At 45.0% G+C, this 18824-nt stretch overlaps 1 protein-coding gene across 3 annotated transcripts; it reads left to right on the plus strand.

Annotated features, from left to right (window-relative positions):
* The first annotated feature begins 1646 nt into the window (after nt 1-1646).
* On the plus strand, nt 1647-17323 carry LOC117903297 (1-phosphatidylinositol 4,5-bisphosphate phosphodiesterase). 3 transcript variants are annotated; one of them, XM_034815229.1, is made up of 14 exons: nt 1647-2364; nt 2448-2507; nt 7841-7987; nt 8139-8218; nt 11072-11308; nt 11379-11545; nt 11606-11910; nt 11974-12138; nt 12209-12575; nt 13023-14286; nt 14377-14533; nt 14609-14698; nt 16479-16571; nt 16603-17323. In XM_034815229.1, the coding sequence occupies exons 1-13, from the start codon at nt 2185-2187 to the stop codon at nt 16545-16547; spliced, it is 3288 nt and encodes a 1095-aa protein (XP_034671120.1). In that variant the 5' UTR covers nt 1647-2184; the 3' UTR covers nt 16548-16571; nt 16603-17323. The 3 variants fall into 3 exon arrangements, with proteins under 3 accessions (XP_034671120.1, XP_034671119.1, XP_034671117.1); XM_034815228.1 differs by lacking the exon at nt 8139-8218 and adding an exon at nt 8551-8630; XM_034815226.1 differs by lacking the exon at nt 8139-8218 and adding an exon at nt 8551-8630 and having other exon boundaries at nt 11379-11910.
* Nucleotides 17324-18824: the final 1501 nt, after the last annotated feature.

Below are 18824 nucleotides of genomic sequence, written 5' to 3' on the forward strand. Positions count from 1 at the left end.
GCCACAAAGAAAAATCAGTAGGCATGGCCCCGCTAACAAATTGAAACGCCAACAATGCAAAAGAAAATTCCAGCCACTTGACTTCGCCACGAGCACAAGCAGCACAGCCAAAAGCCCCACAGCCACCAGAACAGCAGCCCAACAGCAGTCCCATTCTTGGTGACTCCCACACACACACACACAGAGAGAGAGAGGAGAGGAGAGAGAGAGAGGAAAAACCGCGCCAAAGTCAGGTGCACGAGGTTATGACCGTGGGCTGCAGTGAAAGAAGCCCCCCAATGTGATTCCGAAAAAGTGCTAACCAAAAGCCCAAAGAAATCGAAGCGAACCTCTGCGGTCATGGCCCTGACACTGCCACACGGCCATAGTGCCGCTAACGCTGACGCCATCAGCTAATTCCATTAGGCGCCAACGTCAAAAAGCGTTGTCCAAGAAATCGGATGTTACGTGGCTTCCGGCTCGAACGAGACTCAGATTCAGACTCAGCCTCAACCGTTGTGTCAGTCAACCAGCTGTGGTCGAACCAACAGATTGCCCCCAAAAATCAACCAAAGTCTGATAGTGCTTCAATGTGCTAGGGCTCTAGAGGATCTGCCAGTGTGTATCGAATCCTGTGTGTGTGTGCCTCCATTTTGTTGCAGTGTTTGTACCTGTGTGAGTGTGGTGTTCCTTTGAGATTATCAAAATGTTTCCCTTTTTTTAAGTGAGTTTTTCTTTTAAATTGTGGCTTGAATGGGTGTCCTTAACCGGTTCGAAAACGATAACAAATTTATTTAACACTATCAATTCTGAATAAGAATAAGAAACTTATACATAACCAGTCAAGGCTTATAACCCAATAGAAAATCTCATTACATGCCAGAATTTGTTAATCCTGTTCAAAAACGACACAAACAAAAAATCCTTCGAATCGAAATCAGCTCAAAACCACTACGAAGCGTTTCTCCTACTCGAATATGCCAATGGGAATTGATTGTGGAATAAGACAACACCCATAAGCGATGAAAATCCCAATTGAAAATGCATTCAGCACTCAGCATTCCCTTTGATGAATGCTCCATGCTGGAAACGAGGCAATCGATTCCCCTTAATAATTGAGGATTTATGAATATATGGTTGGAAGCATTTTAATTGCTAGTCTCGAAAGTACCGGGTTCCGGGTCTCGGGTTCCCCGAAAAAATCAACTAAAACAAAAGGACACAAAACCGAAACAAGACCCAGAGATGGCAGGCCACACACAGAAATGAAAACAGAGACAGTAGAGACAGTAGAATGGGAGAGAAATGGTGGAGACATTCGACCACGAAGCGAAGGTCACACACATTCGATTCAAAATTGGAAATGGTTCGACAATGCACTCGACCTGTGTGTGTGTGTGTGTTGGTGTGTGTGTGGCACGGGGGAAAAGACAAGCTACAGGAAGTGGGAGCTGGAATTTCGTTTCCATTTCCTGACCAACAATTATCGAAGACCACGCTCCCACCTCCACAATACGAGTATGTCTGTCTGTCGCGCTGTCCGATTGTCTGTCTTGTGGGTTGCTTGTGTGGCTGCATGCCTCACAGCTGGATTGTTTTTGTGGACTAACCATCAGGTTTCCTATGTCTGTCTAATGGGTGTATTTTTCTCCATTTTCTAATTGCAGCTAAAACGGATTGCATAACCAGTGAACGGAAACGCGGAAGGCAGTGGAAACCTTGCACGTTGCAGGTGGAAAATCCCTAAGAATTAGTTCAATTATCCAAACAAACAATTCCCACTCGTTTCGAGGGCATGGACTGCTGCTGTGAAGACCATGTGATCTTCTACAATAAACGCAAATGTATATAAACCAAAAACACACACAAAACTGAAAGCAAAACCAAACGGAGACACCGATATACACACAGGAACCGCAACAAACGGGATACAATCGATAGCATACGAATTCAAAATATATCGAACATGTTCCAGAACTAAGCACCGAGAAGATAAATCACAAAAAGAGAGAGAGAGAGATCAGCAAAGCATAGATAGGATATAGGTTATAGCAAAGAGGTCGCAGAGATATTTATGCGTGGGTCCCACATTTGGCAAAGGCAAAGCTGTGAGCCCTCCTTCCCCGCTGCGAGCTGTGAGCTGTGAGCTGTTAAGCTGTGGAGCTTTAAGCTGTACGCTGTGAGCTGTAAAGCTGAGTAGCAAATATGACCAAGAAGTACGAATTCGATTGGATTATCCCGGTGCCGCCGGAGCTGACCACTGGCTGTGTCTTCGATCGTTGGTTCGAGAACGAGAAGGAGACCAAGGAGAACGACTTTGAGCGCGATGCCCTCTTCAAGGTCGATGAATATGGATTCTTTTTGTATTGGAAGAGCGAGGGTCGGGTAAGTGTTGAGGAGACTATAATCATAAGTCTGTTTTGTTTTCTGATCTCTAAATCTATTGCATTTGTACTCCATTTGCGCAGGATGGCGATGTCATTGAGCTGTGCCAAGTGAGCGATATTCGTGCGGGCGGCACACCCAAGGTGAGTATCTTCAGGGAGAATTTCATTCGAATAATTATTAAGGGAATGCTACTACTCGTACCATCCAAAAGTTAACCATTGCCCGTGACATGTCCTTTTTGGCCACTCACTTCTGGCTGCACCAGCTGCATTTCGGATCGAAATAACTGAAAACCTTCCTCTGCAATCAATCCACAACTAAAAGCAACCTAATTGTTCTTTTGAGGGTAAATCATTCAGGAATGTCTATGGTGGGAATGATGTCTATATGTCTTTTGCCTGCAGCAGGACTTTCTCTCTGCTGTCAAAGTGCCTGCTGCCAGTTTTGTTCACTCATTTGTTCCAATTTCTATTCTCATCACAGCCTTAATCTATGCAAACAACTTTTGACTGAGCTGCAGTTTCCTCTTCCTTCCTCCTGTCAACCCACACACAAAGCCATACAACTATCCATGTGTTCAAAAATAGATACATACAAGCATAAACGAGCGTGTGTGGATGTGGCAGAGTGTCTGTGGCAGTGTGGCAGTCCGTGTGTGTCTGTTAATGTGTCAATATGTCACTTTTGCTCTCAATTGTTTTGCAGCCGGAGCCATTTTGGGATCAAAGTCGTCCTTGTCGTCGTATCGTCGACTTGAAGGCATTTTCGTTTCCAATGCGTTTGGATTTATTGTCACCCGGTGACCGGCCACGCCCCAGTTGCTTCACACCATTACGTCCCACAGCCCCCCCCCTCCTCGCCAGACATGACACATTGCAACAAAACTGTTAGTGGAGCGGACAAGACAGAACGGGACAGATACACCGAGTGATGTATTTGTGTTTGTATTTCTCTGTGAACATCGGGGTATCCTAAAGGAAATTTACGACCAAGCGAGCTCAGAGAGAGTCAACGGCAAAATAACCTATAGATCTACTTATACACAGTGCAAGGTGCAGGGGTATACGGGTTTATCTTTGCGGCAGGTGCTGCTGCTAACTAATTTAGATTTGCCGCCTAGCGACCATGCCCCATGCCACCTCGATGACACACATTTTAATGGGTCACACACAAACACAGGGAGGAGAGAAAGTGAAAGTGAAAGTGAAACTGAGGCTTGGAAAAGTGCATCCATCCATTCATCCAGGACGGACACGCCCTGGCCTCTGGCCAATATGCCAAGCCACAAGACTGCTTGCTGCACGACATACGAGAGGAGTGGCAATGGGAGGAGCAGGAGGAGGGGCAGCAGCAGCAGGAAGAGACGCCACAGCAATTGGGTTAACAGTGCAACACACAGCCGGACACACATCCGGACCTTTGACAACGATACAGGTGTTCCATTGATTCGATGCACAGATGTGTGTGTGTGTGTGTGCTGCCCCAAAAGGCGTGTCGAGTAAAGGAACTTGCCTTAATTTTCAGGGAAAACATTCTTGAACCGAATTTTGAGCTAGACATATTCGAAAAGCCTTCCACATGCCTTTTGCGTGTCTAGAGAGAATGATGGGAGATAATTCCATTAGAAAGTTTTATGCACGTTCACCGACAAACTCAAAACCAACTGAAAATGCAACTGAAACTCTCGAGAGCAAATTGGCATTCGAATTACCCTTTCAATTCAGCTCTCAGAATTCTGCGGCAGCGGGAAAATATGTGACGGATGAAAGGGAGAGAGTCGAGCCAGAAATCCTGCTGCAACAGCATCCAACCAGCCAGACTTCATTGACAGTTTTCTTTGGAATAAAAATTAAACTTTTGGCGATAACAAAATATTATCCCACAATTCAACAGAAAATGTAATCTGCCAAAGCAGCTTAATGGATGGGCGAGTGCTTCTCTGTTCTGTTTTCATAATTCACGTTAATGCACTCGTCCGAGTGTGTACATTTCCATTCATGAACATTCATGAAGTTTTCTACATAAATTGCTTCATTACTTTGATGACAAACTTTTTCCGCTGAAGTTGAATGCGATTTGTTTTTAAATTCATAAAACTGTTCCTCATACAATGTATAATTTCCAGCACAAAAACAAGTTTGGTCGAATGTTGAGGCCGGGTGGCAGATTATCGCTAGGTAAAGGTACATATCGGAAAAGCTGATTAGTCACTTTCAGTTTGATCGAATTGTGGCGTTTAATAAGCCGTTAAAATACCTAAATAACAAATTTTAAAGTGTAAAAATCCACAAAAAAAGTAACCCAGAGAAATGCACAAGAAAAATACCCATAAGACCATGAAAAGGAAGGTTTCCCACTGTGACAAAAACTTCCAGCCGGAACCATAATATTCTAATTCATGATGGTTTATTTGTCTGATATTCAAGCGGAAGCTAAGCGATGATTGATATGTATGCATTATTTGCATTATATTTATGAAATACTTAATGAATTACAAATGTATTTAGTTTAGTTGTGGATTGAAGAAAGCTTTTCTAAAGTGCAACACTCGCCACTCGTACAGCAGTGGCAGCAGCAGCTAAAATGAGCAAAACTGGCAAGAAATGGGTGTAATGATCAAAGATACATTTATTAATATATGTACGTGGGCACGTGTGTATGTGTGGGTGTAGCTATAGCTGTGTGCAGGAGTGCCGGGTGGAACAGTACCAAAAGGATGTCAGCATGTTGCTGCGTGCCATAAATGTTGACCACAAATGAGATGATGGCCAAAAGAAAAAACGGAAGTCGGAGGAGATGCAAAAACTTTCCAAAGGATGGTGCCATGTGAGCAGAAAAAGGAGAAGGAGGGGAAGGCCGAGGAGCAGCAGCAACAGCAGGAGAAGTGTGGCTCAAAGGGGCAAGGAGGTGTGGGAGGTGGCGGGGTCTCTCTCTCTCTCTCTCTTTCTCTCTCTCTCTGTGTGTGTGTGTGTGTGTTTAGTGCTCTGCCATCACTTGAAATGTTTGGTCATCAATATTAAATCAGTGAGCCACACACACAGACACACTCACACACACACACAAACACACGGAAAGAAGGGAAAGTGTGGGAGTAAGTAGGAAAGAGAAGGAGATAGAGACGGAGGGGTAGAAATAGCAAGTGGATGTAGGGGGAAGTTAGAGTTTTGAGTGCAAGACCGATACACGAGTCAAAGCCTCCTAAGTGGCAGTCGCACAATGGACCATTAAAAGCAGCCTCGTGTCGCTGCCACACAGAGAGAATGTGAAGAGAGAGAGGGGGAGTGGGAGTGGGAGAGGGAAAGAGTAAGCCACAGACGGGCACTGGAAGACAAAAAAGGAACGAAGAGGTGAGGAGAGGTGAGCTGCGTTGAGTTGAGGTGAGAACTAGCAGCGCAGTGTGAAGAGTGAAGGGGGCAAGAGGTGATAACTGAAAAACGAGTGAAACACGCAAGGTGAGGATGCAGAGGGAAAGGTGAGAAGTGAAATGCGGTGGAGGCGTAGGAGGAGGAGGGGCAGAAGAGATGCGATTTATGGGTAGGACGGGGGTGGTTGGGGAACAACGAAATATTGAAAACGAAATCATTTCGAGCTACGTTGCATTCAAGGTACATTAAAATGAAAGAGGTGCGAGGTGGCCCCATCCAATCTCCCATTCTCTCTCTTGCGCTCTCTCTCCCAGTGTGACTTAGCTTTGATATCCCAGGTGAATGCATGGATGATTAGCATCCAAAATAGGATAGCCGCAAAGTTATCTTCTGTTCTGACTTACCTTTTTTTTCCATATACCTTGAATGCAATTTTGTTAGCCTCTTCGGACTCCCACACACACGCTCTCTCACTCTTCCTCTCTTTTGTTGGTCCCCGCCTCCTGTTTGAGCTTTTCAATAATGCAAGAAGTCCCAGCTTGAAGCGTCAAAGCCACCGCCTCTGCCTCCGCCTTCGTTTCTGTTACCGTTTTAGCTAACGCCTCCGCTTCTGCATCTGCCTTCGTCTCCGTATCCGCCTCTTCCTCCATCTCCGTCTCCGTCTCCCCTCCCCCTCCTTTCGATCCACTCCCCACACTCGCACTTCAATATCTGCCATCCCCACTCTGCCAGCAGCTTCACTCTCCGCCTGCTGTCACCCACCCCCCTGCTCCATCTGGCGCTCATCTGCTCTGCGGAAAAAGTACGTCAGCAGCAGCAGAATCAGCAACAACAATGGAAATTGAAAGCAAAGCAAGTGGCAAAAAACACACACACACCAACACACGCACACACTGTAGAATGAAAGAATGGAAGAAAGACCGAATGGAGCAAAAAAAACTTTTATAACATTTGCTTTCACTTTATTTCGGTTTAGGGAGGGGTGAGACGGAGACGAAGGAGCAGCCGACTTATTTAGCACTGGAAAGTATGCTACAGTTGCTCAAACCCTGTCCCACACCCACTCTCTCTGTCACTCTCTGTGTAACCCCTCTCTCTTTTTTTTTTGCACACAAATTGCACTCGAACTGATTGAGCCTTTGAGTGTGTGTCCTGTCCATAATGCGGGGAGGCGAGCAGGGGGATCCTTGCATAATTCAATTTCCTACAAGAACTGAATCATTCAAGTGGGTGGTTTGGAGCCCCAAGGCGTCCAGGAAGGATGCTAGAATTGGCCAAGAATCTCCACGTACAGCGACAGACAGCGACATGGACATGGACAGCGACAGATAACCAACAGAAAAAGACAGAAAGGCAACGACTGAAACCCCATCATAAACAAGAATGTTTTATCAAACTCTAAGGATAAATGTTTCAATGTTAAGCATTCCACAGAAGGAGAGTAGGAGAGGCAGGAGAGAGAGTGAGAACTCAAAGCAGGAAGCAGAGAAGCCACAATAATCGCATTACTTTCCTGTATATGTAGTTTATTTATGGAACAATTAATCCGAAAAGTGCTCCCCGCCTTCACACTGATTTGGGGTATTATTGTCGAGTGGTGTACGTGTTACCAGCCTTACCACGGATACCATATTTACGGATCAAAGAAACCGTGGGCGCAGTGAAGTTAATGCAATTAAGAGTACGAGTATCGCCCTTCCTCTCTCTTTTTCTATAAATAGGAAATGTTGTTTACTTGATACCGAGAAAAAACAAAAAAATAAATTGGAGGGTGGCAAAATAATTGGTGGCACTGCGGCAAATATAATTCGATTCCAAAATTGAGTTCCGAAATCCGAAATGAAGGGCAAGGTCAAATATATAAATATGACGTCTGACGTCTGTTTTTTGTTGTTGCTTTTGGCTTCCGATGCGCATTCGAGCGCTGCACTGAATGTTGATAAATGCCCTTTGATGCCCACGCCTTGATTAATGATGCGACCCACGAGATTAATGTTGTTGCTGCTGCTGTTTCCCTTTTTTTGTGCCCAGATTGCAGTCAGGGCAGAACAGCTTGAGCAAATTAATCTCTTATTTATGTTCGTTTTTTGTTGATTTTTTGCTTGCAGGATCCCAAGATACTGGATAAAGTGACCAAAAAGAATGGCACCAATATACCGGAGCTGGACAAGCGATCTCTCACTATATGCTCGAACACGGACTATATCAATATAACATATCATCATGTTATCTGCCCCGACGCGGCAACAGCCAAGGTAAGTGCCAAGTGAGTGAGTGGCCGGCCAGGGGACGACTGAACTGACAGTACTTCTCCTGCATCTCTCTCCCTTCATCTGAATATCTGAATATCATATCACATTTGTGTCCATCACCATCACCGACAATCAATCCTTTCTACTCTTTTAGATCTGGCTAGATGGCATCCGAAAAATCACCCATAATGTCAAAGCGAATAATATCTGTCCCATGATGTGTTTGCGAAAACAGTAAGTCCACTTCCTTCCATTCCCTGCTGGTTATGGGTTCTTTGTTCTGTGCTGTAACTCTGCGTGTGACTCGACCCGACCTAGAGCGGTGTCTGCATGATGGGTCTTCCTCCCTTTCTTTTCTTTCACCGTCACTCGATTACGAGTTCTCACAATTGCATTCATCTACCACCCACTTCTTTACTTACTCTCTATATTGACTCTTTTTCTATCTCCATCTGTTGCATGTTGCATGTTGCTGTTGCGTTTGTTCTTTACTATCTATTATTACTCTTTCTCGTCACGCTCTTGCTCTCTATTATCACTTCATGTTTGTGTGTCTCTTGAGACAGAGTTGGCAAACGAATTTGCGTATCATAACGCATAACAATCGCGCCACAAATGTCTGTCCGCGCACCAACCTGATGAAGCAGTAAGTACGAAACACGCTTGAATCTATGATACCCTCCTGTGTACTAGCTAAGTGACTCACCAAAGCCTGTATAAAAGTAAGATGCGTAACCATAAGACCAGCCTGGACGTTGCTCGTTGCTCGTCTGACTATTTATGTTTGCTTTGGAGACACCTCCATACAGATGCTAGTCCATCAAACACCATTCTCTGGTTATCCTGCGTCCTGGGTAAGTACAGTAGGAACCTTCTTGTCGAATGAACATGGACCTTTTTCTCTCTTGGTAGATGGCAAACTTTAAAATGAAAACTGACAACAATCCGCGCATATCCAATTCTCCATCGATGGCTACACTTTCCACTCAAATATTCTCATTCCGGCAGCATTAATATTCCTGATTGGTCATTATGCGATTCCGGGAAATACCTCGCTGCAATTTGATCCATGGAAAAAGTCAAACAGAAACTCAAACCTAAACCCATTCGCAGTCGTTGTCGGTGGCTCTGTTTCTGTTTCTGTTTTCAACCCAAAATAAATTCATTTAATTTGCATTTCCTGCCATTTTCGTTAGCTGCTCCACAAAACACAGAGAGAAATGGGCTGGGGAAATGGTTGGGGGACAGGATAGGATAGGATAGGACAGGCCAGGGCTTGGGAGGTGTAGATGGGGGCCCAGTGGCTGCTGTTCCCATTCCCATCGAAGCGAATAAAACGGAAGCAGGGAGCAACGGCTATGGTGACACCTAGCTAGGACTATGACGGAGCTGCCTAGCTCAGGAGGTGTGTACAAAAAATAGTGAAACATTCAACAAAATAACTTTAAAAACGAGGAATAGGAAGATAAACGAGGAGGAATAGAAAGTGTAGATGGGAATAAATTGTAGTATAAATAAATGGGATCATCCAGCTGCCGGTTACTTGGTTGATAATTTTCTATCTTATCATAATGGAATATTGTGTAGTTCCATGTATTGTTTATTTGTTGCTGCTGTTGTGGCTGCCTGATATACCCTGCCAGGAAAAAAGTCAATTTCCGTGGATATTTATGCTTGCTTCGTCTCGGGCTGGTTCTGGTTCGGGGTCTGCGACTGCGACTGCGTCTGGCTTTGGTTGTGGGTCCATCTTTCGGCTTGGCTTGTTTCAATGTTGCTGTTGGGGCATTTTCGTTGAATAAATTGCTGTGGAAATGATGGGTGGGAATGCGCTGGCAACATCTCCAAAATTGGGTTAAACCGCTCAAAGTTTTCACTAGTCTGGAGCTCTGCTCTATATATATCTACAATACTCGTGCCAGTTGGTACTTTGTATGCCGCTGCATTCAGTTTCAGTTCAGTTCAGTTCAGTTTCAGTTTTAGTCAGTGGTCAATGGCCGGAGGAAAATGAGGAAAGGAAACTCTTCGGGAAACTGGGAGCTGGGATCTGGGATCTGGCAGCTTTGAGATGTGGTTCATTGAATATGCATTGCCAGTGGCACGGCACTGCTTCAGCTTCAGTTTAAGCTTCAGCTTCAGCTTCAGCTGCTGTTCTGTAAAGCAATGCAAAAGGGTGGCAGGATAGTGTGGGGTGGCTGGGATGTGTGTTGCAATCGAACAACCGTGTTAACCACACGGACGTGGTAGCCCAACACCTGTTCCAGTGGCAGTGGCAGTGGCATGTAGGTAACACGACCGTTGCATGTTGCCATTGTAAATTAGTTGTCCTACTTTGCAATTTGTTTCTGATTGCATTATTCATGCGTCATTCATGCAGCGTTGGGTGGCATGGGGCATGGAGCCGGTGCCGGTGCCGGTGCCGTCGCAATTACTTGACCCGCACCTAAACGGCCTAAAAGGCGGTAGACCCGCACCACCCACCACCCGAGCGAGAGTTCGACATGCAATCGCTTGAACGGATATGGACATTGACATGGACACAGAGAGCAGGCGAGCAGGCGGTCTCTCACGTATCCTCTCCGTTCTGTTGCTCCGTTCCGGTTGCGGTTATCCATGCAAATTGATTCAAATTCAAGTCGATTCGATTTCAATTAGTTATGAGGTTGTGCCTCGTTTTTGGGGCAGGCAACTGCAGGCCCGATGGCCGGCACGTCGTTAATCATCTGCCAATCAATATGATATTGGAAAATTGGATATTGGATACGGGGTCGTGTCAGCGTTTAACTAAATTACAAATTAAATGTTAATTTTACTGCCATCGGTGTATTAAAAGTGGATTAGGTCAGCCTCAGTCCCAGTCCCAGTCTCAGCATCAGCTTACAAAGTCTTTTTGCCAACTCAATTTCAATTAATATCTTTGCTGTAAATTTAAGTCAGAGTCATTAAAGGTATGTACACAAATATGCACCCAAATAAGTATTTATCCATCCAGTTGCTGTTGCTTTCTAGTGTTGGTTTTTCTGTTATTTAGAGTCTTAATTAGTCTAAAGATACTCTGGGATATACTTACATCTGTTATCCAAATCTTAGTTGGATGCGTTTGAGTTATTGCGTGGAGAAGAGCGGCAAGATACCGGTCAAGACGCTGGCAAAAACATTCGCCTCGGGCAAAACCGAGAAGCTGGTCTACACGTGCATCAAGGATGCGGGTCTGCCGGATGACAAGAATGCCACCATGACCATGGATCAGTTCACTTTCGACAAGTTTTATGCCCTCTACCACAAGGTCTGTCCACGCAACGACATCGAGGAGCTCTTCACGTCCATGTAGGTGTCGCCGAACACACTCGGGGATAATCACTTGGCTAATCCTCCGCTCCCTCCCCCACTATTGTAGTACCAAAGGTAAACAGGACTTTATCAGCATGGAGCAGTTTATACAGTTCATGAACGAGAAGCAGCGGGATCCGCGCATGAACGAGATCCTCTTTCCGCTCTACGAAGAGAAGCGCTGCACGGAGATCATCAACGACTATGAGCTGGACGAAGAGAAAAAGAAGAACGGCAAGTGTCCTTGCACTTATTTCGCGTGCTGCTATTGTAATATTCTCTGCTCATTTGCAGCTCAACTTTCGCTGGACGGTTTCAAGCGCTATCTGATGTCCGATGAGAATGCACCCGTGTTCCTGGATCGACTGGACTTCTACATGGAAATGGACCAGCCACTGGCCCACTACTACATCAATAGCTCGCATAACACCTACTTGTCCGGCCGACAGATCGGCGGCAAGAGCTCCGTGGAGATGTACCGCCAAACGCTGCTCGCCGGCTGTCGGTGCGTGGAGCTCGACTGCTGGAACGGCAAGGGGGAGGACGAGGAGCCGATTGTCACCCACGGTCATGCCTACTGCACGGAAATTCTCTTCAAGGTAAGCTTCAAGCTTCAACCCACCAAATGTGTGTGCAATTTCTGAACGTGTTGGCTTTTGCAGGACTGCATCCAGGCCATTGCGGATTGCGCCTTTGTCTCGTCCGAGTATCCGGTGATTCTGTCCTTTGAGAATCATTGCAATCGGGCCCAGCAATACAAGCTGGCCAAATACTGTGATGACTTCTTCGGGGAGCTGCTGCTGAAGGAACCCCTCGCAGATCATCCGGTAAGTGCACCTCCACAGCCCCCTCACTCCAGCCTCCACTCATGGATATTGGCATTCCTTCATCATCCAGCTGGATCCGGGCCTGCCCCTGCCGCCGCCGTGCAAGCTGAAGAAGAAGATACTCATCAAAAACAAGCGTATGAAGCCCGACGTGGAGAAGGTCGAGCTGGAGCTGTGGCTGAAGGGCGAACTGAAGACCGATGATGATCCCGAGGAGGACGCCAGTGCCGGGAAGCCCCCAGAGGCTGCGGCCGCACCCGCACCAGCACCCGAGGCGGCAGCTGCTGCCGATGGTGCTGCCGAGGGTGGTGGCGGTGCCGAGGCTGAGGCAGCGGCGGCCAACTACAGTGGCTCCACCACCAATGTACATCCCTGGCTCTCATCGATGGTCAATTATGCGCAGCCCATTAAGTTCCAGGGCTTCGATAAGGCAATCGGTAAGCGAAATGTTATCGATATTTTATCGAAGCTTTATCGAAATCGTATTGACATTTTATCCATTAAGTTTATAAGCACAGTGATATAGTTCGATAGGAATGACTGTTTTAAATCGATAAATAATCGATATGTATCGATTATTTGTTAGGTCACTTCGATTTCAGGGGTATTCAAATGCTACTTTGTTCATCTATGCTAGATCCTCGAAGTTCGATGGGAAACACAATTTTGTAGTAGAAATTTCTTCGATTTTGATCGATTAAGTTTAAAAAAACTTCGATGAGATTAGTATATGTGGTCTGATAGATACCAGTAGTCATTTTGATACCAGTAGTAATGATCATGGACAAGGACGATCAAGTTCGAGTTGTCAACGCACTTCCATTATGTTTCAAAATGAGTCTTTAACCGATTTTCTTGTATATGCGTTTCTTTGCCACCCACAGAGAAGAACATTGCCCACAACATGTCCTCGTTTGCGGAATCGGCGGGCATGAATTATCTGAAGCAGAGCTCCATTGATTTTGTCAATTACAACAAGCGCCAGATGTCGCGCATCTATCCGAAGGGCACCCGGGCGGACTCTTCGAACTACATGCCGCAGGTGTTCTGGAATGCCGGCTGCCAGATGGTGTCGCTAAATTTCCAAACCTCCGATCTGCCCATGCAGCTGAATCAGGGCAAGTTCGAGTACAATGGCGGATGTGGATACCTGCTGAAGCCGGACTTTATGCGGCGTGCGGACAAGGACTTCGATCCGTTCGCAGACGCACCCGTGGACGGCGTGATCGCGGCCATGTGCTCGGTGAAGGTGATTGCCGGACAGTTCTTGTCGGACAAGAAGGTGGGCACCTACGTGGAGGTTGACATGTTTGGTCTGCCCTCGGACACCGTGAAGAAGGAGTTCCGCACCCGTCTGGTGCCCAACAACGGCTTGAATCCAGTTTACAACGAGGACCCGTTCGTGTTCCGCAAGGTGGTGCTGCCGGATCTGGCCGTGTTGCGGTTCGGCGTCTATGAGGAAAGTGGCAAGATGATCGGTCAGCGGATCCTGCCGCTGGACGGACTCCAGCCGGGATATCGCCACGTGTCGCTGCGCACAGAGGCCAACTTCCCGATGTCGCTGCCGATGCTGTTTGTGAACATCGAATTGAAGATTTACGTACCTGATGGCTTTGAGGACTTCATGGCCATGCTGTCGGATCCGCGCGGCTTTGCCGGCGCTGCCAAGCAGCAGAACGAGCAGATGAAGGCCCTGGGCATCGAGGAGCAGAGCGGCGGGGCCGCCCGGGATGCCGGCAAGGCCAAGGAGGAGGAGAAGAAGGAGCCGCCGCTGGTCTTTGAGCCGGTCACGCTTGAGTCGCTGCGCCAGGAGAAGGGTTTCCAGAAGGTGGGCAAGAAGCAGATCAAGGAACTGGACACGCTGCGCAAGAAGCACGCCAAGGAGCGCACCTCCGTCCAGAAGACCCAGAACGCGGCCATCGACAAGCTGATCAAGGGCAAGAGCAAAGACGACATTCGCAACGATGCGAACATCAAGAACGCCATCAACGACCAGACCAAGCAGTGGACCGACATGATTGCCCGCCACCGCAAGGAGGAGTGGGATATGCTGCGCCAGCATGTCCAGGACTCGCAGGACGCCATGAAGGCCCTCATGCTGACCGTACAGGCGGCCCAGATCAAGCAGCTGGAGGATCGTCATGCCAGGTATGCCGCGCACCAATTCTCCATCTTTCCCTCTTTAATTTCTCCTTGGATTACTGCAACTTGTTTTTCTTTTTCGTGTCGCCTCTGAAGGGATCTGAAGGAACTGAATGCCAAGCAGGCAAAGACTTCGGCGGATACCGCCAAGGAGGTACAGAACGACAAGACACTCAAGACCAAGAACGAGAAGGATCGTCGTCTGCGCGAGAAGCGTCAGAATAATGTCAAGCGCTTCATGGAGGAGAAGAAGGTAAGTAAATGAAATCCACAAAACTTGTTATAGAATCAAGTCTGTGACTCATGCCATTGTCGTTCTCTTCTGCAGCAAATCGGCGTTAAGCAGGGACGCGCCATGGAGAAGTTGAAGCTGGCGCACTCGAAACAGGTCGAGGAATTTAGTACCGATGTGCAAAAGGTACTGAACGAAACACGGCCTGAAACCGACACTATAACCAGTATTGAGACTGTACTTTAGACAACTATACCTACCATACCATGAACAGCTAGAGAGCGATCAACCATAAACGATAAACGATAAACGATATAAGCAAAAACATAAACGATAAAAGATCAAAAATAACCTGAAATAGAACAACTAAAAGCAAGTCGAAACCGAAACAGAAACGAACAGAAAAAGAAATGCATCCCTATTCGTATCCGTATCCGTAACCGTAACCGTAACCGTAATCATAACCGTATCCGTATTGATGAGATCAGATCAGATGAGATGAGTGCAGTGCAGTGCTGTGAGAGAGTATGGGAGTATCGGAGTAGCGGCCCTGGGGATGCATCTTCCGATAATGAATAACGATAACGATAACCAATGAACCACAACCACACCTAACCGAATCAAATATTAAATTGAATCGACTCGAATCGAATCGAATCGAACCGCAAAACCCACAACCCAACCCAACTTGTATCTGAATCTGTATCAATAATCGATCAGTAACCAGTCGTAGTAGCTGCTAAACTTTCAAACTAACTGCTAAGATGTAATTATCTATACAAACTATTTCCTATACTCGTATATACATATATAGTAGTCGTATATACATATATATATATATCTATCTATTGTAATTCATCGATTGCCTGTCCCCCCTCCACCGCCACCCCCTTGTGTCATACTCTGTTTTTGTTTCGATTTTTTATTGAGAAGATTGTTAAGTGGAAATCAGTCGGAGTGTTGGCTCCCGCGTTGCCGAACTTTCGATGATGCATTGAGGAAATATGCGGGTGCCTAGCATACCACGTATTCCTCTGACATCCCACTGGGATCTATGGTAGATGTAGGTGTGAACTTGCGTGATTTTTCGTTCCATCTAAATATAAAGTATTCCAAGAATCATAAACGCAAATTAGAGTGCCTATTTTTCCGTCTGTATTCATCAGGCATTTGATTTAAATAATAATAGAATGGAGCCTAGGGGAACGGAACCACTTCCGACTGTACCTCTGTCTAATCCGGCAACGCTGCCATGATGGATTGGCATTGCACTCCACACCGTCCGATCTGCCCACGATCCACACGGAGATCCGTTGGGTGACTCATTATTTTTCGATAGAATTTCGATAATATTTTGTTCAAACATTTTGTTGGATTTGCTTTTCCCCTACCCTCTGTGCTTTTTATATGCTTTTCCGTGTGTGTTTTTTGTGTCACTCCGCGTCCTTCACTCTGTGTGTGTCACTTTATACTTCATGCATACAGATAATTTCCATCCTGCCAAAGTCCTCCTGTTAAAGAGCTTATAGAAAGTGTCCTTTGATGTACTGTTCCCACCTGAATCCTGTATACCCACATCTGCCAGCTTCGTTATCGAACTCCCTATCTTTCTCTCTCTCTCTCTCTCTCTCTCTCTCTATCTCTATATATCTCTCTGTGTGTGTCTCTCTCTCTCTCTCTCTCTGTGTCTCTCTATCTGTTTGTGTGAAGCGCCCCCCGATCTGCCACGCCCTGCTAAGCATTATCATTTATCGTTTGCTGTGTCGCCCTAATATTGAAAATAACCGAAAGCAAAAGTTAACCAAATTCTCTTTCTCTCTCTCTCTCTCTTTCCTTATCTCTCTTTATCCACACACACACACGCACACGAACATGCATACACATGCTTCTTCTCTTTATATCTTGCTTATATTTTTTGTGTGGAAATATCCTTTGAATTTTTGTTTGTGACGCTGCCGCTTCATAGCTTATGGATATGTACAAAATCGAGGAGGAGGCCTATAAGACGCAAGGAAAAACGGAATTTTATGCCTAAGTTGTGGCCTGTTGTCTTACACAGGCTGGTCACACGGGCATGTCACAGGTCACAGGTCACAGGGCGTGGAGGAGAGCACCGACAGATACATACCAAAAAGAAAATACAACAAGTTATATAAATGATTGCAAGTGCATCCATCGGCATCTGATAGCCAGATCGGATGTCCGATGGATGGTTGAATCATCGCTGAAGATTAACATGGAAGATGGAAGACGACGAAGCATAGTCGATACATAAATATACACATACATATATACTTATTTATATAACGTATTTACACACACACACGCGCATACCCATAGACACAAGCATCTTGAAACGATTAATAGAATATATTATATACATACATACAAACATTCATACATATATTTATATACTACATACGTACATATGTATAGAATATGTAAATGCCTTTAAGCATACATACATATGTATATGTTTGTGTAGTAATTATCAACTAGAATTCAAACTGGAAAGTCAAACACTTTGTGCTTTATATTTATTTAAGATCTTTATGAAGATGAAACTGAAAATGAAAATGAAAATGAAATGGAACACGCTCATCCGATAGTGCTGATGATGATGTTAGTGGAGATGCTGATGTTGAAGGATTACATATTATATGTATTTTACTTAGGGGCAGGTGGGAGTGGGAGGGGGGTGGAGGCCATGCTGCCAACAGCGACAGCAAAGGGCCGAGGCTTGGCTCCCCTCTCCAACTCAATGTAATTTATTTTTTTTGTTTTTTTTTTAATAACAAACGAAACCAAAAAGATCCCAAAAAAATCAACAACTGATAAACAAAAGAAAATAACACTTGATAGGTATTTTTGTGCTAGCCACACAATAACGGTACACCGATAAGTTTAGATTCCCCCACCACCACCACCACTCACAATTCACACACACACACACACACACACAGAAACTACACACAGATGCAGATACGAGTGGAGCCAGGCATGCAGTCATAGCCATGGGGAATCATGATATATGATGACTATGGAATGCACTGTACCCCCTGCACTCACACACAGTACACACACATATACAAATATAATCATCCAACAACAAGAATCCCATAAATATGTCCCCAACCCACACAAGAATCCCCCTCTCTTCCCCAACAATCGTACGTTTCAAGAGAACTACTTACATGAGTTTCCGATTCTCCACCTAATAGCTTAGCAACCTAATTAACCAGTAAGCCAGTAACCAGTGTGAAGCCCGGTGTAACCCCCCTCTTAAAAACACAAGCCAGCAAACAACACAGAGTAATCGCTACATCAGTAAAAACAAAAAGCCCCACACAGAGGTGAGGCTGGACAACAAATATAAGAGATGCATACACGAGGGGGGGAGTACAAAAAGATTCTATAGAAATACGAGTTCAGTGGCGATTCAGGAGACATTGCAGCAGTGTTTTTTTGTTTTTTATTTGTTGGTGAGGAAAAGGTAAATCTAAAGCATTTATTTTCAACAAATAAAAATAGCAGAAGAGCAGCAGAGAGAGGTGGGAAAACCAATTGCTATTTCTCGAAAGGAAAGGAAGAGAAAGGAAAGGAAAAGAGTATACTTAGGAGGAGCCTCTCCTTCGGCATGGCATGGAGTGTCATAGGCGTCTCGAACTCGTAACTCGAACTCTCGATTGAAAAAAATAGTTGGCTAAGTAAATGTTATAGAAAACCTAAGTACTACTTACATATACATACATGTAAAACAAAAAGAAGAAGAGAAGAAAGATATGTGTGAAATTCAAACAATGAAACACCCCTACCGGATGATATACTATATACACACACACACACACACACACACACACAGAAGTACACACACAAATACACAATCAAATCTATATATGTATAGATATATTAATGTATATTTATAAGGGCTGATGGAAACTACTTAGAAACTTGTTGAACTTTACATCAAATGTAAACTATTTTGTTGTTGTGTTTATTTGTGTTGGTTTTGAGTTCTCCTTAGACATGATTTCCGTTTCTCTGCTAAGGAAGAGTAGAAAAGTAGCCAAAGCATATAGATACACACACACACACACCAAACACATACACATACATAAATATAGTTATACACTAAATAGAAAGTAAAAATGAAAACCAATAGAAACAAAACGAAGAAGAAATGAAACAAACTGTGCGTTGGTCAGACCGTTTATGTTGCACCCGAATTTTGAAGTTTGTATGTATTGTAGTTGTTGCAAAAAGATACAAAAAATATTTAAAATACCTTAAACATACAAAATAAGTGAATCAA

The sequence above is a fragment of the Drosophila subobscura genome, chromosome A, assembly GCF_008121235.1.
Source record: "Drosophila subobscura isolate 14011-0131.10 chromosome A, UCBerk_Dsub_1.0, whole genome shotgun sequence".
Taxonomy (NCBI): domain Eukaryota; kingdom Metazoa; phylum Arthropoda; class Insecta; order Diptera; family Drosophilidae; genus Drosophila; species Drosophila subobscura.